This window comes from Prinia subflava, chromosome 4 (assembly GCF_021018805.1).
Source record: "Prinia subflava isolate CZ2003 ecotype Zambia chromosome 4, Cam_Psub_1.2, whole genome shotgun sequence".
Taxonomy (NCBI): domain Eukaryota; kingdom Metazoa; phylum Chordata; class Aves; order Passeriformes; family Cisticolidae; genus Prinia; species Prinia subflava.
In genome coordinates, this window is record NC_086250.1 from 25,857,759 (window position 1) to 25,882,914 (window position 25,156).

General features: G+C 42.1%; 3 protein-coding genes across 3 annotated transcripts; all 3 read right to left on the reverse strand.

The window, feature by feature from the left end:
• Positions 1-1,189: 1,189 nt before the first annotated feature.
• Positions 1,190-12,470, reverse strand: WBP11 (WW domain binding protein 11). The gene is made up of 12 exons (XM_063396153.1): positions 12,341-12,470; positions 11,228-11,345; positions 10,402-10,433; positions 9,706-9,799; positions 9,116-9,312; positions 8,142-8,275; positions 7,228-7,427; positions 6,236-6,430; positions 5,629-5,730; positions 3,687-4,001; positions 2,921-3,103; positions 1,190-2,278 (listed from the first exon to the last, which is right to left on the reverse strand). Exons 2-12 carry the CDS (start codon positions 11,289-11,291, stop codon positions 1,845-1,847), a joined length of 1,950 nt encoding a protein of 649 aa, XP_063252223.1. The 5' UTR covers positions 11,292-11,345; positions 12,341-12,470; the 3' UTR covers positions 1,190-1,844.
• Positions 12,471-15,538: 3,068 nt separating this feature from the next.
• On the reverse strand, positions 15,539-17,165 carry SMCO3 (single-pass membrane protein with coiled-coil domains 3). Its single transcript, XM_063394897.1, has one exon. It carries the CDS (start codon positions 17,068-17,070, stop codon positions 16,393-16,395), a length of 678 nt encoding a protein of 225 aa, XP_063250967.1. The 5' UTR covers positions 17,071-17,165; the 3' UTR covers positions 15,539-16,392.
• Positions 17,166-21,735: 4,570 nt separating this feature from the next.
• ART4 (ADP-ribosyltransferase 4 (inactive) (Dombrock blood group)) lies at positions 21,736-24,321 on the reverse strand. The gene is given in 6 exon segments (XM_063394989.1): positions 21,736-21,773; positions 21,966-22,040; positions 22,889-22,944; positions 22,946-23,123; positions 23,126-23,606; positions 24,130-24,321. Coding segments are annotated over 6 exon segments (921 nt in total). The 5' UTR covers positions 24,223-24,321.
• Between the last annotated feature and the right edge of the window lie 835 nt (positions 24,322-25,156).

Consider the following 25,156-nt stretch of genomic DNA (forward strand, 5'->3'; position numbering starts at 1 on the left):
CCGCTCCGCGCCCGCCCCGAGCCGCGTTCCGTAAGCGAGGACGGCGTCGGGGAAAAGGGCTACCCGCCCCCCGAGGAGAGCAGAGAAGCACAGCTGCCGCCCCGAACGCTAAATGCCATCGCTGTATGTTCAGAAATAATCCTCTGTTTTTAACCTCAGAAACGCTATTGCAGGGCTATTTCAAAAATGTGTTATTGCTATGATAAAAGAGAAGGTTTATTTTCAGTAGGAGCATTTACACCCCAGCACTATTGATATGTGTAAAAACGAGGCAGGAACACGTAATACAAGATGTTTCTCTGATTCTAGAGACAAATTACTTCAGTATTCCTGTAATCATACTCATACTGGTGTTTTCAAGCTGCATTGTCTGTCTCCAGGCTGAATCTTCTCAACTTTTATAAACATAACTGATGTCATCATATACTACAGAAGTTGCTCGATAAAGAAATAACTTAGTGTTTCAAGAATCGTGTAGTTACATCACACAATATGTATTAGGAAGGCAGAGAACATGCATCAGGTGGGCGGGTTCATGTAAATATTAGTGTAGAGAGAACTGCTCTTCTGTTAGAGAACAAATGTTTTTGATTGTGTCCAGAATTTGTGAAAATAGATTAGAAGTTTTCACGTGTAAGTTCAGTTGGTTAGGTAATAACTTTTGTCTCCTTAAAGCAGATTTAACCTCAAAACATGGTACATTCAGCTAAGCCTGAAAGTTACAGCCAACTAAATGTATTGTTTGAGGTATCTGCTACTCTGGTATCTTAATAATTTTACTTGTGGCTAATATTATCTGTCAGTCAATCTTTTATCTTTAAAGTTGTTTACTAATTTTTACTTAAGGTAGCCTGTCCATGACACCCAGTGGTTATCTGAGGCTTGATATGAAGCAAACCTTCCAATCAGAGTATATAAATACACAAAAGATTTGTAATTATTAGTAGTATTTCAGGACTTAAGTTTTTACTAGCTACCAGTAAAGGTTATAAGGTATGTTTAGGAACTTAAAAACAAGAATATAGCAGAAGTTTAGTGGGAAAAAGTAAATATATGTTATTTACAAAGTGATTATCATTTTTCTTTTCTGAGGTTCTGAACGCCTCTATCATCTTCCAAGGCAAGCAAAGAATGCTGCCCCCTTCTTCACCTGCCTGCTAATTTGACACAAATCACAGGGAAAGCTGTATTTTGATACACTGAACATTTATTGTTTGTCTTTCACAAGACAAAATGAAGTTTCCCCAGCCAACAAAAATTCATCAAGATGACCATGAAGGGGATAGGGTGAAAAATTCCAGTGTACAGTACTATGCAACAAATTACCTTCCTGACTACCCTGGAAGAAAGATGATTGATCAACCTCACTGCAACTGAAAAACATGATTATAAAATATTTACAGAAACAAATAAAACAGTACAGAAAATAAAAACTGCACAACCATTTGTGTATTAAATGCTGCTAACACTTTTCTGGCTCCTAAAAACCTGTTCCCTTACCCTCACCAGAGCACTCAGGGTGTGTAAAGACTTAGGCAGAGAATAGTCACCCCTGTCCCCAGAGTATCATTCCTCCAGGGAAGGGGGAAGACTTGAGGGGACCAGCATCGGCTTCTCAATTCCCTTTCACCAAGTGGACATGGTGGCTCTGAAAGGAGGTCCCCAGGCACACCTCAGCTGAAGCAGTCTCTATTCACAGCACACTGGCAAGTTAACCTGTGGGTAGGGAACTATTTCCCGTCATGCCCTTTCATTGCTTGCAGGAGGACTTTCCCTTCTTCTCCCTCCACAGTGATCTGATCCGTGTTCAGAGGGGCAGGAAAGCTGACTAGGACCACAACAGGTCACAGGAGACCTTCCATTTCTTTCATGAAGGCTTCGTACACATCATCCTTTGTCTGTACAGAGATAGGGGCAGCCGATCCAGCCTTAGGGGCAGCTTTGGTTAATGGGAGGGCAGGCTCCTCATCCTGTTTTCTCTGGGAGGCAGCGGACGCCCCTTTATTCTCGCGGCGCACCCGCAGGGCCGTGGGCACAAAGCGCGTGATCTCTGCCTTGGGGTTGGTGATCTGCGGCTTGGCACTGATGGTGGCCGTGGCTTTCTTTTCAATGGTGGCCGCACTGGTGTCATCCGCCTTGGGCCGCTGAATCAGGCTGGGCGGGGCGCTCAGCACCCCAGGATTTGGAATGGGAGCTGGTGGAAAGAGCCCTGGCGGGGCAGGTCCTAAGGGAGGCACCAGAGGTGGCCGTAACATCCCTGGGCGAGGAGGAGGGATGCCTGTAAGAAGACAAAAAGCATGAGCTGTCTCCACATCTGGGAATTTCAAAATATTTGAGCAAGAAAGTGCACAGGCTCAAAATGCCAAGAACAAAAAGCAAAACAAAACCTCCAACAAGATGCAGTAGCACTGGCTTAAAAAAAACGTTTTCAAATCTGCACTAAACGCTGGGTTGAAAATACTGCTCTTCAGACTCTGAAAGCCACAGGAGCTTGTTTATTGCTCCCTTTTAAATTTGAAGTTATAATCTGACAATTAAGTTTCTTGACAATCGATCCCACTGGAATTTCAGAGTCATCAGAAATGTCTAACCCAGGCACAAAAAATTAATATTCAGATCTCCAACTCTTTTCATGGAGCACCATTACAGCACCCAGAGGCTGTTCAGAAAGAGTCCAGCAGAGCGAGAGTTTAAACTCTGAAATTCCCTTTCTGAGGCCAGATTTCTTGCTACCAAACAATGCCCAGCACTTACTTGTTATTGTACAGAATAATGTAATAGCACATAGCACAATGCAGACACAGACTGGAACAAAGGCAATTTGGCAGCCAATTGTACCTCACTGGCTTGATCACCGCAGCCAAGACTGCAAAAATAAAGCAAGAAGGGACTTGGCACTGAAAAAAGCAGAACCTCTTACCTGGTGGGGCAGGAGGGGGCAGACGAGGAGGAGGACCACGTGGAGGAGGACCTGGGGGCAGACCTGGTGGAGGGCCTGGGGGAGGACCAGGTGGTCGCCCTGGGGGAGGACCTGGTGGCAGCAGTCGAGGCAAAGGCCCACGTAACCCTGGTAACCCAGGAGGTCTCAGGAATGGAGGAGCTCCTGAAAGCATTCATGCAACAAGAGAAATTTAACTCACAGTCAAAAAATATATCCCAGCAACTAACTCATCAGCTAAGAGTAAAGATCTTCAACATATGAATAAAAGCTGTATTAGCTAGCTGCCAGATTAAATAGAATTTCTAAAAATCTCAAGCAGAGGCAGCAGTTACAGTTAAAGCATCTTTATGAAAGTCCCAGTGTATCATGGAAAAAGGGTTCCTCTCCATACAAGTAGTAACTGGTAACAGCTTCTGATCGGAGTTTGTCAGAACTTAAACAACTAAAAACCTTTCTCTGTGACATTTGATTTTTCTTCTGGCCTAAAAATAAGTATCTTTGCTCTTTTAGTTCATATACTGTCTCCACTGCTGTCTGCCAGTGTTAACTCTAACAAAGAGAATCATCAGGAAGGCTACAGGAGCCTGATGCCACAAAATCAAGGTACAGCAACTTGATGTAGACTGATGACAGACAGGTCTCAGTAACTGGGTATATATGCTCCATCAGCAGCTTGCAAACTCCTGAGCTGATACCACTGCCTGAGAGCCTGCATCCCTAAGAGCAGAATAAATTAAGAATTCACCTGGTGGAGGGCCAGGAGGAAGGCCGGTGGGTGGGCCTGGGGGCCTCAGTGGAGGGGCTGGAGGCGGTCCCAGCGGAGGAGGCCCAGGCATGGGAGGTGCCTGTATCTGAGTTGGAGGCACGGCCTGGGCACTCTGTTGCTGCTGCTGTCCCTGGGAAGTCGCAGTAGATGACCCGGTCTCTGCAAGGGCTTCCTCACTGAGTTGTTGCTGCTGCTGTTGCTGTGATGTCTCTTCAGACTCTGAGTCCTCTTCCTCCTCCTCTTCTTCTTCTGAATATTCCTCCACTTCTCTCCCTTCCTCTGGAATTTCTTGACCTGGACATGGAGATACTCTTATAAAATCTGTCTACGCATGGCATCTTTATGAACATCAGAGAAAACTGAGTACACAGAATAAAATAAAAAGAAGCAAGAGAAAGATAAACCTTACTTCAAAGAGAAACAATCTTACCACTTCTTACCGTTGAACATAAAATAGGAAAATAAATAATAATATATATAATAAAAATAATAGGAAAAAATAATAATAGGAAAATCATTGCTGTTCTAGAGAGAGCTCTGACAACAAGAGTTATGTGTTCCTCTGGGACCTGAAACTTGTACTGCCAAACTAAACTGCTGCTATTTAATCTCTGCTTTACGGGAGTTTGTGGGAAGGTGAAGCAACAGGGGGTTGGGGACATAATGTTAAAATAAACATAATCCCCATGTCCAAGAAACTTCTACACCTTTGAAGAATACTGGAGTTTCTTTCTAAAACAAACTAAGTTTTTTTGTTTGTTTGTTTGGTTAACTTATGTCTTAGGTTGCAAATGTAACCAAATATAAAATGTAACCAAAAGTATTTGTTATTCTATTCCCAGGTGGGGCAGTGTTCTTTATCTCTTCCATGACCCATCCTCCCTTGGGGAAAGGGGGGAGGTATCTTCTGTTAATGCGTCATTAAGGCTCACTGCATGACTGATAAAATTACATCATCCCATTGTGAGATGCTCCACATATGTGATATGCAGTGGGAGTAGCAAAGCATTCCTACCTGGATGTAATCTGAGATGCAGAACACCAGGACAGCCTGTTTCCACTGGATTCCTAGAGGTAGACCAGACCCATCTCACCACAGCTGGACCTTCAGAGGAAAACTACACCCTTCTACAGGATCATCTCTACTCCAACAGAACCATGTCTGTCACTCCAGGAAGACTTAACTGGACTGCTACCAACACCCTGACCGACAGGGTGTCAGGTTGTATTCTGGCTCTGTGTTTTCTTTTTTTGTTTGTTTGCTTTTTTTGTACTACTACATTTTTATTTTAATTTTCCTAGTAAAGAACTGTTATTCCTACTCCCATATCTTTGCCTGAAAGCCTCTTAATTTCAAAATTATAATAATTTGGAGGGAGGGGGTTTGCAATCTCCATTTCAAGGGAGGCCCCTGCCTTCCTCAGCAGACACCTGTCTTTCCAAAACAAGACAACTTATCTCAGCAGAAGGTTGTTTTTAAGGAGTACAAATCCTTATAGGTTACATGCTGAGAACATAGACAGTGTTACTCTTTTACCAAGGGATTCCCATTTCTTTTGAACAACTGCTTAAAAGTTAAGCAAGAAAAGGCTTAGAAGAAAAAAACTCCAGTAAATTGCTACTCTTCAACTCCACTATGCTAAACATAGACATTACTTAAACAAAAATAAACTTCAAAAAGTTTACAAAACAAAACAAGACAAAAAAATCCTACACAAACAAAAGAAAAAAAAAAAAAAAAAAGCAAAAACCAAACTATAACTCCAATACCTAATGAGAGCTGGTACTCTCAGCAGAGCCTACATTATGACAGTAAAGTATTTACTCTACAAAATAAAACCTGTGCAAAGTAAGCTGCTCACAGAAACCTTAACTGGAAGCCTAATGACATATCACCACATATTATATCCACCTTACTCACCTGCCATTCGTAACATCATGGCCTGGAGTGGAGTCAGTTCTTTCATGTTCTTTTTCTTTTTTCGTGACTTTCCAGGCATGTCTGCAAACCGGACACTGTGACCTGGAAAAGCAAGGTACCGATGAGGGTGACAGCAGGTGGGAAGAAAGTAAGAAAAATCAGATAGTTACCTTGATACCTGGTATAGACAGCCTATCAGTTTAAAATAAGGATGCTCCTTAGAGAAGAGTTAACATTGGTGTCTCTGATAGTTTGAAGTTTTGCTGACCTAGTATTCTCTACCAATTGGTCTTCCCCAAGCAAGTGGGCATATTTTACACTGAGGTTTAATTTTGTAGGGTATCTTACCAATGCAATGATTCAGGTGAAAAATGGCTTGTGAGCTACAAGCTAACACACCTTTTAAGAAAACAGGTTTATTTGAAAGTTGCTTCACTTCTAGATAGCCTCCTCCTGACTCATTTATTAATAAAAATCCTTTAACTGGAATTTAGGTGGTCAGAACATTGTTACTTGACCAAATAAATTATACACATGCCCTCAACTCTATCAAGTAGTGTTTTTCTTTAGAAAAATCAACTCCCAGTCTCTCATTTCCCCTTCATACCCGATTTCTTTTCTTCACCACCTTCCCTCTCCTTGTCATTATCACGATGCAGGAAGTCCTCTCCTTCACTGTCTGCATCTGACCTATCGCTGTCACTGTCATCGCTGCTCTCATCGTGCTTATCTTGATCCATATCCTCAGGATAACCTTCATCTTCACTAGTGCTGGACATGTCGTCATCGTGGCCTCGCTGTCCTGCAGAAAGCAAAGTATTAGGAAATGCATGAACTCCAAATATTATTCTTTCACACCAGGGTATGTTTACAGTCACAACATTCCCCTCAGCAACAGCATGGACAAACTGTCAACCCTTTACTTTTCAGCATATGTTCTTAAAGGATATTTTGGAAAATCTGTAAGATTTTGTATTAACCTGCCGATTCATTTGCACAGCAAAAAAGTGAAGGCAACTGCTACTGCAACTCATTAATAATTTTTATTCAGCAATTATCCACCACTGAAATATTTTGATGCCTTTTCGCAAGAAATAAAGCTAATCCATCTAGTCACAAAAGTTTCTAGGGATGATACAGCAGCTGTACGAAAAAGAGGACCTATGCTCTCCTAGCAAATGCACACTCAGGGGTGGTTGTGGATTTTGTTGAGGTTTTAGTTGGGGGGTGTTTATTTGATGGGCTCTTTAAGTAGAAGATTTCTCTGAGAGTGACTGGGTTTTTAAAGGGATTATATGAACAATGTTTCAGCACTGTTAAGGGTTCATCCAAAAAAATCTGATCTGTGAAAAAGAAGTATCTGAGACACGTAATTAAAAGTTTCAACATTTAAAAATACAGCTGGTAGCAAAACTGCAGATATTATTAATATATCTGAATTGCCTCAGAGGAGCAATCATTTAAGAGTCCTTGAAGTAGTGTTAACATTCATATTGCCTAGAGAACACTTTGTCTAGGGCATACTGTACTCACAGCAGTACCACTCATAGCAAAACAGAGATCAAGGAAAACCCCAGAGAGGATCAGGGAAGTCCTTACCTGCTTCAGAACTGTAAGAAATCTCCTCGTCTCGCCTTCGAGGAGTCGCATCCAAGGTGAAACCCACTTTACGGCCATACATCTGTAGGACCTGAGGGGGGGGTGGCCCTGGTGGAGGTCCAGGGGGTTTCCTGCCTGGAGGTAAACGTGGAACACCAAGTCCCGGAGGAGGAAGCACAGAAATGGACCGAACTGGTGGTCTGGAAATAAGAAAGGAAATGAGAAATGTAAGAACACAATTAAAGCAAACATGCCTTTAGTAGAATTATTTAGCCTTCTCTTACCACAGCATACCCAGACTTCTAAAAAGAAACGTGAACATTTAAAAAGTATAGATTTGACACAAGGAGTTTACAACCTCAAACAAAGACATGACTGCAGAAGATCAGACAAAAGCTTCTCAAAAAGCAACTAAAGACAATACTGAAAAACATCAACTATTGAATCCTATGACAGAAAATAAATGAAATAATCACAGAGTTGGTGAAGCCAGAAGGCTATTCAGAAAGAAATAGAAAAAAACTAGCACTAGAATGAAAAAAAAAACAAACCCAAGCAAACTAGGAGTTTATATGAACTATTCATATACACTGAATATGCCAGCAGGACAAAAGAACACACATATGGCAATTTAAGGGGCATTTATGTTCAAAACAGTAGGGTTTTAAGTTTTCCTGACATGAAAAAGACAAAAACTAGAAGGCATAATGCGTTACTCAAAGAAATTTAAACAAAAAGCTGTAATAGTGTGGAAAGATTAAAACCAGCTTTGGTTAAAAGAAAGCACAATTCACTTGCACAGAACTCCTGACTTCTACGAGTCAATATTACCTTTGCTTCTATCTCTAGCTCCAACCCCGTAATATGAGTGCTTCCTTTTTACTTCCCCTTTAAGTTTTTTTTTTTTCACTTACCCATAGGCTGATGTCTTCTTGAGGATAGAAGGTGGCTGAGCCCCTGGAAGGGGAATGTCCTGTATGAGGATGTTGGATGGAGCATGAGGCATATCTGGCAAGGGGATACTTTCCACTTCAACATGCTGAGCATTCTAGAAGGGAGGGAAAAAAAAGATAATAGGTTACTCCCACAGAAGCTACTGCACAAACTCATTATTTCTTTTAAGTACAGAACACACAGAACCTGCCACCACTTGTCAAACATGTCTGTTCTTAGAATGTGTTATCTTGCAGCAGTCCATGAAAGAAATTTGGGAAAGTGTTAACAGTAAAAGCTTTCAATGCAAACCAAAGCTCTTGCAATGCACCCATGAAAAGCTTTAGTATTCCAGTCAAAACTCAGTCAGGTTTCCATCTTCTTTTAGACCTTGAGTCTGCAAAATGAAGATGATGTAGACAAGTATGGTTGTGTTTTTGTGGTTTTTAAGTATTCAAGTCACAGACTGCTGCATGTTCCAAAGGAAAGAGAAAAAAAAGGTCTTACAGATCCTTGCACTTGCACAACACTATGTTCTCCAGCACACCTCCAGGTAGGGATGAATATTAGAGAAAGATCTTTAAAAGGAATGCCAAAGGATTCTCATTGTTTCCAGCAAGAGATTTAGCAGAAACTCACGGAAATATCAATTGCACACTCACAGACCTGCTCTCTCTTTAACACAGAAAACAAAAGGCTGATATTATTGATTTGAAACATGAATTTCCCCCTCCTCCTTTCATGTTGAATGAGATCAGCGTATTAGAGACAGACAGTGACCTGACAACTACCACTCACTGAAATGCTCTAATTCGAGGTACTATGCAAATTAGTATTCATATGGGCCACAGGATGCTGAACTCACATACATCTCCCTTTCTCTGTAACTGTCACACCTAATGAGCAAAGAGAATACATTACCACAGTTACAAGACTGAAGTACAGTAAGGATTACCTTGACAGCATCAAAATACTGGCTGAGTTGTGCTCTCTTCTGCTCGTACTCCACTTCCAACTTGCGCAGCTCTTTATAGATGTCAGGATTTTCCTTCTCATAGAGCCGCAGGATACGCTCAAAAGTCTCACGAAGCTTTTTGCGTTTATCCTTCAGCACTTTTTCATTAAGTTGTGGCTGCTGTACTGGGTTAAACTCTGATCCAAGACAGCAAAAAAATTGACAAAACATTTGCAAATTACTCTACTGCACAACTATGATGAATGAAACTATTTCAAAACAAGTTCCAATCCCTGTTTTTAAGAAGTCTTCAGCCTTATGACAATCTCCTCCTTGAACTCTACATTAGCAGCACACACACACATTACTCATTCTTCTTATCAATCAACTTCTGGGAAAAAAAGTCCTCTTTGATGGCACCACAACATTTCAAATTATAATCAATCCCCAGATATTCACAGAATCCCCCTTCTAACAGAAAAGGAAAAAAAGATTACTCATATTTCAGTCTCCCCTGCTGGCTGTTAAATCTACACTATGCATCTACATAAACGACTGCCTAAGTCCAACACCTGGTACCTTTCACTCACCCATCTCATCCAGTTTTTCCATGTCCCGGATAATCTGCTTTGGATCTTTCATCTTCAGTACCGCTGCTCGTACCATCATCCGTTGCTTTTTGTTCTGAGATCAGAGATCAAGCAGATAGAAAAGTTTCACAGTAGAAAGACACAAAATATCTGTTACTCCTTTCCCAGTATTTTCAGTCTGAAGAAACAAATCACATCTCAAAATGTCCTGAAAATGCTCACCGTGGCACAAATCAGCAGCAAATGTAATTAAAATTTCTGGTCATTTTAATTCCGCTATCTTGGTAATTGCAAATGCTACTACCATTCCTTCACTCCATCTAAACACACATAATCACACAATAACCAAGTGACAAAATACAGTAAAACACACTAAGAAGTGTGTGAGTTTTGGATGCTTTGTTTGGATTTTTTAAAATTTGGTTTGTTGCTCTCTTCTTTGCTTTGTTGTTTTGGGATTTTTTAAATTACTAAGTACTTCCAGCAATGTTTTAAAAATAATTACAAGTTTAAAAACAGCTGGGGATATGTTTACTGCAAACAAGACTTCTATAGTTTTTAAACTATGTGTTTGGATAATATTTTCAAAGTCAGTCTCAGGATATCAAGCAAAATATCCACAGTCTGTTCATGGCCCTTTACATGATACATAGTATAGGAAATGCCAACTAAATGTCCCCTAATCTCTTAATTTACCTTCTTTAGTTCCCTTTTCCGAGCTTCCTTACCTAGGGGGGAAAAGAAAAAGAAAATAACAACTTGAAAGACAAAATCAAATTAACGAAAAACCTTTCCTTCTTCAAGACTAGGGCTGTTTCTCAACACCTCATTCATTTTACAAAGACTTACTCAGCTTCCCAGCAAAAGAGAAATACAGCATGAAATAGATTCCTATTTCTTGTCTTTTATACAGAAAAAAGAGATATTGCAGTCTTCATGTCTCCAGAAGCAGGGCTTTTTCAATACAAAAAAGAACAACAGGCAACCCTATTCACAGTGATAGGCGCAATTATGAAAAGATTGTTGCACAGAAGCTGAAATAGAGTCATCGGGTAACACACTTTAAAAATATGTAGGCTTTAAGAACACCTCTGAAATAAAGCACATCTATTGTGGGAGTCTGGATTTTCTTTATTCACTGAGCATTGATAACACCTGGCATGTTACCAAAACCAGAAAAAACCAGTAAGACAATTTGCCCATCTAATCAGAGCACCTGCAAAATTTGACATGTTCCTCAAATTCCTCAGATTAACTCTGTCTCAGGAAGCAGCCTGCAGTTTATCTAACAGCTAAGTACAAAGGCCTTTCAACACTGATAACCAGCTGAAAACCAAGAGGTAAATACTTAAGAGAAGCAAGAGTATGAAAACAAGCAGCCTTCCCAGACAAAACTGAGATAATATTTTTCAAGTTAGAGAAACTCAGTTCTGATCCACAAGTGAGGATTCTATCCTCAGAGAAAGTTTTTTATCTGCTCTTCTAGGCACTACCTACCTGCTTAGTTTTTATGGATACTTACGGGCCTGATCTGTGGGATTCATGAACTTCCCACTCTTGGTGGATGATGTAGATCTCCGCCCCATTTTGATCTTTCTTCTTCTGCCTCAAAAAACAAAACTAAAAAAAGAGGGAGGGACCTGGAAAAGATGACATGGTTTCAGGTCTTACACACTGGTAGTCTGAGGATGCTTGTTTCTCCTCTTTCTATCAGCAAGTTACTCCCTCAAAGAGCTCAAATAAGGTCCTCAAACCTATGAGCTCCTAGTCCAACAAAGTACTGCTATTTAACTAAGTACCTACTGACTACCACTTCAGTAAGCTAAAATTTTAAACTAATTGATGATTTTTTATTATTCACGCTACAACTCAAACCAAGAAGCTTTGTGCTTACACTATGGAGGGGTGCAGGGCAGGGAGAAACACATATTCTATTTTTCTGAGAGTTTGTCAGATTTTAGCTTCTCATTCATTCTCATAAATGCTCTCCAGTTCTTACCTTTCTGTTTCAAATGTTTCCCCACAAGACCTCCCTTCCTCAGACTTCTAACTGCCCCTGATATCTCTCCCCAGCACCTACTGCATCAACATGTGTAGGATTATTCTGCAAAAAATTATTTCCTGTTTTTACACATTTCTTCAGCTTACAGCTGGCTATGTAAGTGTCCAAACTACAGCCAGAGATGTTACTTCTCTGCCTCCCCTTCCAAACCTACTTCCCTGCCAAAACACTGGGGTGGGTTTGCTTTTTCCTTTTGCAAGACACTATCGCTTCTGTAGGTGGGAAGCTCACCAAACAGAGGCAGGAGTTACAATTACACCCCGTATTTCCCATATTTATATATTTAAAGGCTAAAGGGAAAGAAAACAAACTTCTGAAACCTCGAACTTCACATATTCTAAGAACCCAGACTATAGTTTCAACGCAACAAGTTAACGGCAGAAGGTGAAAAAAAATATATATAACAAATCATGCACTTAATTCATTATTCTTTTGGCCACAGGGGAACGGGGCAGAAAGCCCCCCCTCCTACTCCCACCCGATGGAAAGACGACGAAAATGAGGCAGGGCGAACTGCCGCCTTGTCGTCGCCTCTCTTCTCCTCGCAGCCCAGCACCGTCGCGCCCCTCTCACCCCTCGGGCCGGCCAGGCCCGGCTGCCTCCGGCTGCAGCGGCCTCGCTCAGCCCCGCGCCCGCCACCGCCGCCCCGCCGCCATCTTGCAGCGGCGCCGAGTGGTGGCGCGGAGCCGCGCTCCGGAAGCGACGACCCCAGCTCGGTGGTTCCGGCGCCCCTCGCTCCTGCTCGGAGGCTGCAACTCTATGGTTCGACCCGAGGGGGCGGGAAGTCGGGGCGGAAACGGGGCCAGGCCGAGGCAGAGAGAGGGACAGGGATAGGGACAGGGATAGGGATAGGGATGGGGATGGGGATGGGGATGGGGATGGGGACAGGGATGATAGATCAGCGCCCACCCGGCCCCGGCAGGCTCTGGGAGCGGGTGGTGGACACACGCGGTGCAGGAGGGGTGCGCCCGTACGGCCCCTGCTGGAAATAGGGCTGCGAACGCGGCCGACGCGGCTTCTGCTGTCCCAAGCTCTCCCGGGGAGATCCCCCAAAGTGGCCCCCGTGCCCTGAAACAAGGTAGAGCCGAGAGGCGTGTGGGAAGCCTCTGTCTATGGGGAATAAACGCAAAGCGCTGCGGGAGCAGGGGCTGCCCACAGCCCCAAGTCTGTTCCGTGGTTTACTGCAGGCTTGGCCTTGCTGCAGCGCTGCTTCCCCGTGAGCGGGGCTGGGATCCCTCTTTGGGCTCCTGCGCCGGCTGCTCTTCAGGGATCTACTGGAAAAAAAGTTGACTGGATGATGTTCTTCGGGCAGCTCAGATGTACAAAGACAACAGAAGAGATAATTTGATCCCATTGGGACCAGAGAAGCTGCTGTGTTACTTGTCTTTTCCTACAGCCGCCGCTGTAGTGAATGGGCGAGGCTGGTGAACAGCTGGTGGGAGCTGGTTTATGTCATTGTGCAAAGTACAGTTTCCAGCCAAAGTCCACAGCACATGAAGAACCAGGATGAAGATGCACAATGCATCAATGTGCAAGCAATAAAATATGGGTGCAGACTTAAAGAACCAGCATGTTGGGGAGGAGATGTAGGAAGAAAATTTTTCTCTGCACAGGTGGCACCTAAGAGCAGAGGTGATCAGATCTGTGGGCAGGGTTTCTAGACTCCCTGCTCCTGGTGAACATACCATGCAACACTATGTTGTTATAATTTTTAAAGTAATGGAGATTCAGTTGGCTTATTTGTAAGGATCACTGCAGGAATGGGTAAGACTATAAACTATGCATCACATTAATGCCAGCATTAGTCACAAACTGCACAAAGTCAAAATCAAGGAGCATCCTCAGAGCCAAGGCTTCAGGAGCTCTCAGTGCCTAGGGAGTCTTGCTAACTACATGCAGAGCCTGGTCATCCCCACCCTGTGCCTCTGACATGTTCTCTTTGTATTACTCCTGTCATCAGAAAGAATGTTCAGCTGGGCAGATTTTGTTTACAACCGTATTGTGTTTCCACATAGATTTGGAAGCAGCTTAGGCTGGTTTGCAGTTTTTTTGAGGTTGTTCTTATTTGGAACAAGTATATTGCAGTTTTAATTCTTAATCCTTTGTCCAGAACAACAGCTTGAGCAAAGGCAGAATGCTCAAGAGGGTGCGATGGAAAGCTGTGGTCATACACACCCCAGTCAGGTGCCATGTCACTGTAGAGGGGGATGGCTGCGTCTTCAAAGATTAGCTGCACCTCACAAGGCTTGGGCTCTTCTGTCCCGGCAATGCTGGGCTCAGTGGGGATAGTGGTACTGCCTCAGCCCTGACTGCTTTCTCAGCAGTGGCTGCTGATTTGGAGGACAATAGTCCTCTCACATTTTTCACTTGCTACTTCTGTCACACTGAGAGACAGCTTGAAGGAGTCTAAAGGGGAAACATCAATACACTAGTTTGACATCTTACCAAATGTAAGACTGGCCAGGGGATTAGAGAGAGCAGGGAATTAAATCTATTTTGGGGAAACCATCTTTCTTTTAAATCCACCAGGAACAAGGATATACCTAGAGGTGAGTAGCAATTGCATATCTCTGTGTTCTTCATTGCGTACCTCACTTCCCCTGACACTGCTTAGCATTTGCATTCAAGAACATGTGGGCAAATTGCTTGAAAAATACAACAGGTTTGGTTTTATTTGACTCCACTATTCTCATACATCAGTGATTGGCAATCTCTGATTTTAATTCCTAGTTTAGAGTGTACATTTGGACATAGAAAACTAGAGCCAGGAACTCCTACCTCTCCAACACATAGATATTGCTGTTCTACTGATTGACAGTCTCTTGCCTCTACACAAGTATCTCTAAACCAAGTGCCTCTTATGTCAGGAGACAACAGATGTTACATCTTGGAGAAAGGATGCCTCAGGTCACCAAGTCATCCACCACAATACCTCGTGTAGGCAAGGCAGTACTTTTTGCCACCACTGAAGTGCCTTTCCTGACTTGCATAGCCCAGTCTGCAGCTGGTCCCAGTTTCTCAGTCCCTGCACCCATCTATGCTTCTGAACCCTGGGCTTTCTCCCTGCTGACTTGGCTGAGCTGTTGAGTACCAGCGGTTTCATTGCCATCTAGTGGCTTTTGTGCATAAAAGGGAAGAGGAGTCAGAAAACATTGAAGTGAGAACAGAAGTGGAGGAGAATAAAAACCCGAAAGAACAAACAAACAAATCCCCCAAACCCCAGGATGGAAGTGTTTTGAATCTCACCCCTCTCTTTGTTTCATAGGCACTATTAACAAATTAAGATTGCTAATTTTAAATATTAGCAAACATGTATAAATTTGGACACGGTTTTACTATGGGGGAAGTGAGTACTAAAAAAGGAACCTATGCAGAACCCTACTAGATTGGTCTATCATGTATTTAAAAAAATTATGAATTGCATATATAATTAAGCTTTTAGCACTATTTTGTTATTTGGTTTAAGATTGATTTTCAGACAAAAAAAACCACAAACAAACAAACCCAAAACCAAAACCCAACCAAACCAAACCAAAACAGACCCAAAACACAAGTACAGAAAAGAGGGGTCTTCCAATACTTGTGTACATTTTTATTAATTCTTAAATTACCTTTTTTTCTAAGATCAAGAATAAACAATCCACAGCAAATCAGGGGAAGAGAGTACAAATAATGTTCTTGCTTCCAGCTTTGGTTTTAAAATCTGAAAAATAAGGACAATTGGTAGCATATTGTGAAATGCAGAATCTGAGCACGTTCTTGGCAGTCCCACACTGGTGGGATCAGGTTAAGCACTTGAAAGTAACTTTAGTACATTAATAGGGCTGCAATCCTAAAGGCACTTGTACATGTGCATAATCCCACTTCAATCAACAAAAGAGCAACTTTGCACAGAAATTTTTACAATGAGGGTTGGCAGGAGCAGAGCATTACCAGCATAACAGGTTATTCATGGCCAGGCACACCCGGAGCACAGCAGATGATTTCTCTCCATTGTGGAGCAAGGTTGTGTGTGTTTGTGTGCAGGCCCAGGCTTCTCTTACCTGCCAAACTACTGGGATTAGAGTTTATTTAAAGTAGATCTCTGGCTGGCTCCTTAGGAGGGCAGAAAATAGCAGCTAAATATGCTTCAGCTAGTCTTTGTAATGAACAGGGAATTCAGTTTACCAGGTTTAGCCCTAATCCACACTAAGAGTTTAGCAACCACAGATGTCTTTATAAAGCCTCCAGATTCTGGCATGAATTGCCTTGTTGAAATTGTTTTCTTCCACTGTGTTGTCATCTATGATATAGAAACACTCTTTCTTACCACTACTGGTCCAGTAGTCTGTATTATTGTCTCTAGTATGAATTACAATTCAAGGTTACCTATAATGCTTCCCAGAAAATAAGCTTAAAGAGAGATGCAAACTATTTGAAACACTGCTCCCCCCGAAACCCTTGTAAACCAGTTTTCTATTCATATTCAGTGCCAGTTTCCTGAATTCACTTTTCTTGTTCTGCTGCCACAAATAAGAAAATAAAAAGCCATCAGTAGTTTCATTTATCGTAATAAATCAAAAAGGTTTCTGCAGGCATAGCTGCTGCAGCTACTGTCACAGCAGAAAAGAGAACTCCAGCTTCATTTACTGAACTTGCTGTCTCACCAAAGTAGTTACTTCATGTATGGCTTGCTGGTACTTTTCTGAGGCTGCTTTAAACTCAGCCAGGTGCTCCTCATAGCTTCTCACAGCTGTCAGAAGCTGACTCCTCTCCATGGCTCCCAGGATGGCATGGAGAATCATTTCAAGGCCAAGCCCAATAATGGTAATACTAACTCCCCCGAGAACAGATGCCCCAATTTGCGCAAGGAGACCAATGAGCTTGCTCACACTGAGAGTTAAATGATTGGAGCTAAGAAGTTTGATAGCTACCATTGCAGCTGTTGAAGTTGCTTCTCCAAAAATAATGGAAAAAACTCTCTGGGCTATTGCAATTTTCTCCAGCTCGGGCTCTTTGATGTCATATAACTTTTGGTACAGCACTGGCTCCAGCTTTTCCTTCATGTCACTATCAATCTTCTGCACTTGATGCTGAATCTCACTCATGACTTGAATGATAGTTTCACAGTTTTCCTTGACTGTACTGCTCTCTCGCATCTCGATGGGGGTAATAGTACAGCCCAGGTGTTCATTCAGCACTCCAACCAGCTCGTTTGTTGCATGGAAATTTGTGGACATACAGTCAAGCAATTGCTGATGCAGCTGGATCAGTTCTTGCTTTCTCTTGGGATTATCTGGATAAAGGAGGTCACTCAATGCCATTCTTCAGAAACAGGCTGCTTCAAGAGAGAGAAAAAAATTGTACTCCATTTAACACCCATAACCATAGCCCTTAAAGTGCATTGAAATGTGTTTTGTCTCTGCCCCAATTGTTCTTTTCATACTGAGTAGGTCAAATCCCAAGGCATAGCTTGTAAATGTAGAAATCTTAATTCTTGTTTTGGATCTTTGCCAAATGATTGGAAAAGGACCTTATAAGACATTGGGTAACTCTGAGTTATGCTCAGAGTAACAAAAATAGCTAACAAATATGTAATGAGCAGATTGGTAAAATGGATGTGGGTCATTGGCAACTGAAGATTGAAATTGAAACTGAACCTTGGAAACTGAAGATGGTAGAAGCTGAACTAGTTCACTGAAAAATGGAACAATCTCACATAATCAGCAAAATTGAAGATAGCTTAAAGATTAAAGACCTGTTCCAGGCACTCTTTTGTATCTGCCTATTTTTTCCATTGGGTGGCATCCAATTTTTCAGCAACCATGATGATTTGTTTTGTGTCACAATAAGGGTATTTTATGCCAGTATAGCTTTTTCTTCTAACATTCAAGAGAAAATGTAACTATATAAGCATTCTGTGCTTATACTAAGAAACTTACCATTGGGAATTCATAGTGAATAGTAAAATTGTCCATAATAACCCCCTCCTGACCTATATCACCTTACACACATCTCTCGCTGTATTTCCTTTTGATAGTTATTTCTTCATAAACTGCATGCCAACACAGATAGTCCAAAGAGACCGAGTTAACAGTGATCATGGAGTTATTCCTCATCACTAAGATTCTGTAATCAACACTGCCACTTTCCTTTTAACCTATCACCAGCTGCAAAGCAAAAAATGCTTTAGCATGATTTGAGCTTAAATGCAAACATCCTTGCTATGGGGGCAAATTATGAATGAGTAGGATGACTCATTTCTTTGTTGGTACTTTTTATGTTCTCAGCCCTCTTACTGCAAATCTAGGCCACTTTTGTGCAGTGCTTTGCATTTTTCTAAGATAAACTCTTCTTGCTGTTGGTGCCTACATATCACAGTTTGGGCTACAAATGGTTATGTGTAGGGGACTACCCAGATTTTTCTTCTTAAAAAGATACCTTTGTGATATTTTGGTCCTTCATAGTTCTTGCACTATCTGTTAGCTGCAAATCATCTGACACTGACCCAGCTGTATTTTAGTACACACACCCTCCCCCCACAAGGTCACAGCAGAAAACCAGAATGATTTCCACCATCCCGTGCCAACTTTTAATCTCAGTGTTGAAATACAAGCCAGTCTGAAAAGGGTTTTTTCCCCAGTATTTTACACAGCACTGTGTATTTCTTTCAGCCACTTACCTTGTATCTCTGCCAAGAAAATAAACTCTTTAACACATCTTCTTATACAAGCTGTAGGGAGCAAAATACATATACAATAAAGGTTTGTGGTTTTCAGGAAACAGAAAGCCATGATAATGCCGACTATGATTTCATATCAATCCTGCCTCGGGGGCAATGCTGGCTTGCTCTCTGACTCAATGTGATACTAAAACCTTTCCACTGCAGTGGTGTTTTGTTGTAAGGTTTTCCCTTCTTGGGAGAAACTGAGAAAAATGGTTTTAGAAGGAATAGCACTTCAACAAACATTTTACATACTAGAAAGGAGTGGAGATGACTTCTGGAATCTGTTCTTTACATATGATTATTTCAGCTTCTTATAGCTGCTCTAGATTTTGTATCTCCTAATGCTAAAATTACTTCTTACTCTTCACATTAACACTTTCATTAGCTTTTATATTTACTTCTAGAATTAGGAAGGCCATATATATTTCTGTATTTCTATTTCTCCAGCTCCAGGGAGATTTACCACAGAAACTTTTCTAATTAAACATTTACACTGCCTACCTCATTTGGTCTGAGTGCTCCTGTTGCAGAGTGTATAGGATAGTAACTTCAGCCTCTTTCCCTTCTGCTCGCCTGGTGCTTTCCAGCAGCATGTGATGAGTCAGGGATACAGAGGCTGGGCTTCTGCTCCATCCTGTGCCTGCCTGCCTGTCATTAATTCTATTGTGTAATGTTTACCCAGATTCATCTCATTTTCTTCCTCTTTTCACCTTCTTTCTAATGTTAAGAGAATTCAGTTTACTTAATGCTAGTTCCCAATTTCTGGATCATCCAAAGGCCTTCTGTTCCTGGAGAGAATGGGTACGGCACAAATCCCTCCTGCCTGCAGCAGAGGTGCCATCACAGGCATCTACAGGCATGGCTGAAAGGGGAGGGTGTTACTTGAACATAATAGGCGTAGGACAGCACTTCTAATTCAAATAAATACAAGATTATGTTTTTTATTGGTATTTATAAATTTCCAATTTTTTTAATAAATATAAACATTAATGCTTGCACCTCTGCCTCGAAATAATGAATTTTTGCAATTACTGCTTTTGTACACCTTGTAATTACAGAAGACAAATTGAATGGTCCCACATAAACAGAAAAGTAGATACTACAGACAGTGAAAACAGGCTTTGTTTGTTCCAGTAAGGCAAGCTTTTACATATGCCTTCAACAAAGCTGGACATCTTTCATGCTCTTATCCTTAGAAAGGTGGAATTGCAGCCCACCAGTGTCTCACTGGGAATACTGCCTCCACTGTAGAGGATGGCTGAGTTCTCAGATGAAAATATAAGCTGAAGCATAAAATGAGCACTCTGCAATTGCTAACGTTTTCACCTGAAAGCTGAGCTGCTGTATTCAATCCCAATGAATACAATCAGAGTGCCAAATTCTCTTGTTGTCAGAGCTGTGGGCATGAGAACATAAGCTGAAAGAGAACAGTAAATTATTTAACTGCTATATTTCCGAAAATGTCAATTAATTGTGACTGCTGAGTGTTTTCCACTGAGAATGACATGTTGTCCTGAAATACTTTGTGAGATATTGAACTTAATTGAATTGATCAGGCTGGCAACTGCCTGTGTGTCACATTCTGGAAACTGATTCCAGGTCTTCGGTGTTTGCAGTGGATGCAAATTCTTTTCTTTTAGAGCCCTCATCATTTGGAACATGACGGAAAATAATTTGAACAATATGAAGGTAGTTTTGTTCCTGCTTTACTCTGGGTCTTTTGGGAAGATTAATAGCTATTATTTCAGCCTATTAAGCTGGAGGAAAAGGCTTGATCTGGAGTGTCTGTCATCCTTCCTTGCTGCAATTTGCCAGCAGCAATGCCATGAGAGTAGAAGAAGTGATGTGGAGGCCCAGATTCAGCTCTGAACAGCAGTGAAGGCTAAAATCAATTTTGCCATTTCGTACCATTTCTGACCCCTTTTGCCATGGGAAAGAAATGGAGGAAAAGGCAGATGGTTGAACTGAGTTCTGAAAAAAATGTCTTTAAAAGTATACTGTGGGACAGGAAGTTGAAATTGCTTGAACACTTCTGACTACATGTCTAACAACAGGAACAGCTGATGAAACATGTCTGCTGCAATCAGTCTAGCTTTACAGGGCTCTTGCACAAGCAAAGGCAACATCAAGCAAAGGAGCAGTCTCTGAGTCGCACACTATACCCGGACTGTGCCTCTAGTTGGCCGTGTGAAAACTTGTAGGTGCAAGCAGAAGGACGTAACTTTCTTTAAGTCAAAATGGTGACTTTAAATCAAAATTGGGTGCCAATCGATGATGGGCACCCAAGCAGGGAGAATGTTTTGTTTCCACCTATCAAGGGATGCTTGCACCATCTAGGCAGTGTAATAACTGACTAATATAAATCACTTTTAAGGGAACTGTAGCCTGACAAAATGTGTCATCACTCAGTCTTCAGTTGCTTTGTCCTTTGAATGTAGATGTCATGCATTTGGCTTTGCTGTGTCTATTCCCCTCTCCTAAAAATGAGAGTTTAATTATGTGTAGACCCACCAGTATATACAAACAGAAGGATTATAGTTCTAGGATGATGTAAAGCCATTGTTTTCTAGGATGTACATAAATTTACCAAAGAACACCAGAATGTAAGAATAATTAATTTACAGCACTTCCCTTGTTTGAAGATTGCAGGTCAAAGCCGTAGCTCCTGCAGCCATCAGAGTAACAATACTTGCAGCTGTTTGCGCCATATTTTCCTGTCTGCTTGCTAAGGTCTCAGGAAAGGTTGTCAAGAAATTTCTTTATGTTTTCTTCCAGCTAATGTCTTGAGGGAGAATGGGTCATTTTGGATAATTGATTTCAGAAATGTAACAATCTATTCAAAAATATATCCACCTTTATTCCTCTGTAATTCCCCTCTAATAACGCCTTCTGGATTTCCTCTGTTTGCTTTTCAGAGTCAGACAGCACTCCAGAAATGTTAGTCCATCTTGGTTTTAAGAGTGGCAAAGAAGGGCTGTTCAGGGTCTGCCAGAATCTGCATGACTTAATGTACTTCAACCAACACAGGATCTGACTCCTCGATGCACATTTGGCACCACCTTTCCCTGCACTCAAAGGAGGTATGTACAGCTGCACAGTTACCCACTTGACTTTACTGCCATGGTGCCTTCCACATGTCACAGACAGACTCTTTCTCACTAAAAATAAAGATATTAAGAGATCTGTAAGGAGTCCAAAATCCCTGTGTGTCTTTCCTGAATGCCTCAGGACAAAGCTATCTACGGTGAAGGTTATTCCTGATCTAGTCTTCAGAAAGGCCATAGATAACTTTCTTCCTACCTGAATGGGTCCAGGGAATGTCTGTTTGGATGAACCAGGCTTAATGCTCCAGTCTTGGCTGGAGAGTTACAACTGAAAGCAAAGGGAAGATTGAACCTTCTGTAGCAGTAGGAACTCCAGAAGCTTTTTGCCTGCTATTCAAGGGCACATATCTGGCCACAGCCAGAGAATCAGAGATTGAGGGGCAAGCACAGGGAAACTCTCCAAGCACACTAGGGAGAATGGTAGAGGTGAGTGCAGTATAACCATTGCACCTGCTTCTTGAAGCTGGAAAAAAGTAAAGAGAGAAATAATTTAGACCTCTATTCACTGCCTTAAGCTTGTTCCTTTTGCTTAAGACAATCTTTGGCCACAAAGGCCATTTTCTCAGCTTTATTATTTTGGCTTTGGAGCCACAAACCCTCATTCATAAATTATTGTTTTGAGCTCAAAGAATGCATTGACACACTACTGTACAAAGAGACAAAAGCAAGAGTCCTGGACTGGTGGTAGACTCACAGAAAGGCAGGGATATGAAACAGGCCCCATGAGGCATTCCAGCATAGAGTTCTCTCTATAACCAGGAAATTCAGTGTGTTCTTTGCCAAAGGATACCTTTTCTCCCTTCTGCCTCAGGAGAGAGGTCACTGCTAAAGTGACAGTAGCTTTGTTTTCATTTCTCTCTGCTTGTCAGAGATAAGTGTAGAAGTATTAGCTTGCCAGAGTAATAGTAGACCGAAGCCTAAAGTAGTCCTGAGGCTTGAAGTGTGGCAGCATTGCAAGACACCAGTGTAGATCACTTGTTTCAAGCAAATCTCACCCACTCTTGAAACAGGAATGCTAGAGACCCAAAGGCATGAGTCCTACAACAGTCTTGCAATGATACACGGGATAAATGGGGCCTGCAAAGAGCCTTGAGACCTGCTGTTGATTCATCTTTAGTGAGCTGTGGAGCTGTCCCAGGTTTCACAGCAAACAGGTAAAAGCTGGGTGTTGTGGTTCTCATAGGTAAACACAGCAGGCCAGGTACAGGTACGGCCCAGAGTGTGGCCCTGTGTAGGTGCAGCTGGTAGGGGCTGCCTGGGGCAGTGCAGACCAGACTGTGCCCCCCTTGCATGAGAGCCTGTATAAAATACCTTCTACCAGCTGGCACTGGTACTTGCTGTCGCTCCCCACAGAATGCAGATGCAGCCTGCTGGGTCTGAAAGAAGCTTTTGACAAGAAATATCTCATAAGGGAGAATGAGCACTTCCTTCTCAGATGTGTGGTAAGAAAAGCCTTGCATAGCTGCTCCCAGGCAAGTGGTCACTGTTTCTTTCCCAAAACTTCAAAAAGTTTCATTCCCAAACTTCCAGGCTTCATTCCTGAGGGAGAAGTGAAATGGCCAAATCACCCCCTGCTGCATACCTTGGCCTCCATTTGTAAGTCCTTTACACCCCTGTGTACCTGGTAGCACTTATGTTCCCCCGTGCTGCTCTGCCATTCCTTCAATATCTGGATAGCAGTTGTTAGGTAGAAGTGAAAATATTTAAAACTGAACTTGTGTCTATAGTGCTCTGGAGAGATTCCTGCTGTAGATGTAGCCCAGTTGAGCTGCGAGTGCAGGGGGGAGTTCATGGTGCAAGCCATGAGGACTGTGGCATGGCTGTCACACATTGCCCTCAGGAGACCTACAGAGCTCTTTAGCAAAGCCTCCTGAGCCTTCTTCCAGAGATGCAAGTGGTCTTTGTTAGCAGCTATTTCCTTTTGAAAATAGTCTCCTTGCTCCAGTTCTTCCATCATCTCCCCTCTGCACCCCAGATACTGGTCATCAAAGGAATGCAGAGACATATCCATCAGGGTGGGGGACATAGTCTGCAACATAAAAGCAAATGGAGATTAGCATCAGAAGTGTGAATGTCCTGTGTGTCTTTGTGGATGCAAGCCAAGTTTTTCTCTATCCTTTCCTTGCCTCTTTGTCATTATTGGCAGAATAATCGAGGCAGGTAGCAAATCTTTAGCAAGGCCTTCCTAAGCAACCTCAGGTTATTGTCTATACACCACCACAGGCAAATAGTAGTCAGGATGACAGAGTTTTTATTTGATATGGATGTGCTACATTAGAATCTCCATGAGCGTTGGTCAATGTAGACAGGCTGGAAAAGGAAAGATTCCATGAGATCTACTCACAAACATTCTATGAAATCATCTGGCTGCCAACAAGAGGAAAATTCCAACTAAACTGAAACAAGTTAGGACAGGTAAGAAATGGAACAGAACCGAAAGCAGAAAAGTTAAAATGGAACCCCAAACTCCTTAAAGATTGTGTTTCAAATGGAAAAAATATATTTTAGTGGTATAAGCATTTTCATTATTTCAAATAAAGAGCAGTATATACCTCTTTTACCAGTATTTGTGAGAAGATCAGCAACAGGAGGCTTCCCAGTGTCACCAGCTTCCCAGAGTCTACCCATGACACTGTAAAGAACATTTTTTTAAAGGAATGGTAATTTGCACCTGGTTTTTTTTCTGTTTTCCTTTGAACAGGAAAGTTCTGCAGTTTGTAATTTGCACTCAGGTTTTGGTGGCTGTTCATCAACCAGACATCAGTCGCCAAATTATCACTGCAATTCAGAAGTCATTAATCAATCCAAGCAGACAATTTGCTGGTAGAAATGTGCCCAAAAAATCCATAAGGAAGTGTCTGGTTCCACCAGTTGGTTCTGCACCAACTTCAGCTTGCATGAGTGTCCGTCACCTTGATAGTTCTTTTAATTCCAAGGAATTTGGTATTCTTGCAAAAAGGAAGAAAACTGTGACTTGGAAAAGTTTGAGGCACTTCTCCTGAGGAGTGATGTGTCAGGGTGACTACTCCCTGATTAAGAGTTTAGAAAGCCCTTCTAAAGAAGTTGGCACTGATAAAGCCAACACAGAAATGCAGGGTGGGTTGAGATCCCATCTGGAAACAGTGATAACCTAACTCTCCTTCTCCTCTTTATCACCTCCTGGTTTCTACTCATGTGCTGCAAATCCTACTCTTACACCACTGCAGAGAGGCACCTCGTTGGAGCGTTTACATTTGGCACAGCCAAAATGAGTGTGTAAATGCAGATTCTGTGCTGAGACAAACCTTTCTGTAGCAGCTGCTTTCTAGACACCCTTCCAAATACTGGCAGTGGGTTATTCATCCACAGAGCCCCCTGGCCTCTGATAATTCTTCTACATGAAAAGAGCCAAGAACTGTCAAGGCTTTGGTTCTGACTACAGAAAAGTGAAGCCCATTTTCCATGGCCTGATAATGATAGGCTGAGTGAGGGGGGCATTCCAAACATGGAGTGATTCCCTGAGATAAGGGACATTTGTGAAGCTGCTTGGGTTCTTTGGACAGAGCATCTGCGAAATAGTGCTGAGATAGGGTGGGAAAG

Bases quoted from the DNA above. Each gene is read 5' to 3' on its own strand.
- WBP11 (XM_063396153.1), bottom strand. From the start codon at position 11,291: ATGGGGCGGAGATCTACATCATCCACCAAGAGTGGGAAGTTCATGAAT. The intron at 10,434-11,227 runs GTAAGTATCCAT...TTTCCCCCCTAG, and splicing joins GAATCCCACAGATCAGGCCC to GTAAGGAAGCTCGGAAAAGG. The intron at 3,104-3,686 runs GTGAATTCTTAA...GAATGCTTTCAG, and splicing joins TCCTCCTGGCCCTCCACCAG to GAGCTCCTCCATTCCTGAGA.
- SMCO3 (XM_063394897.1), bottom strand. From the start codon at position 17,070: ATGGCATTGAGTGACCTCCTTTATCCAGATAATCCCAAGAGAAAGCAA.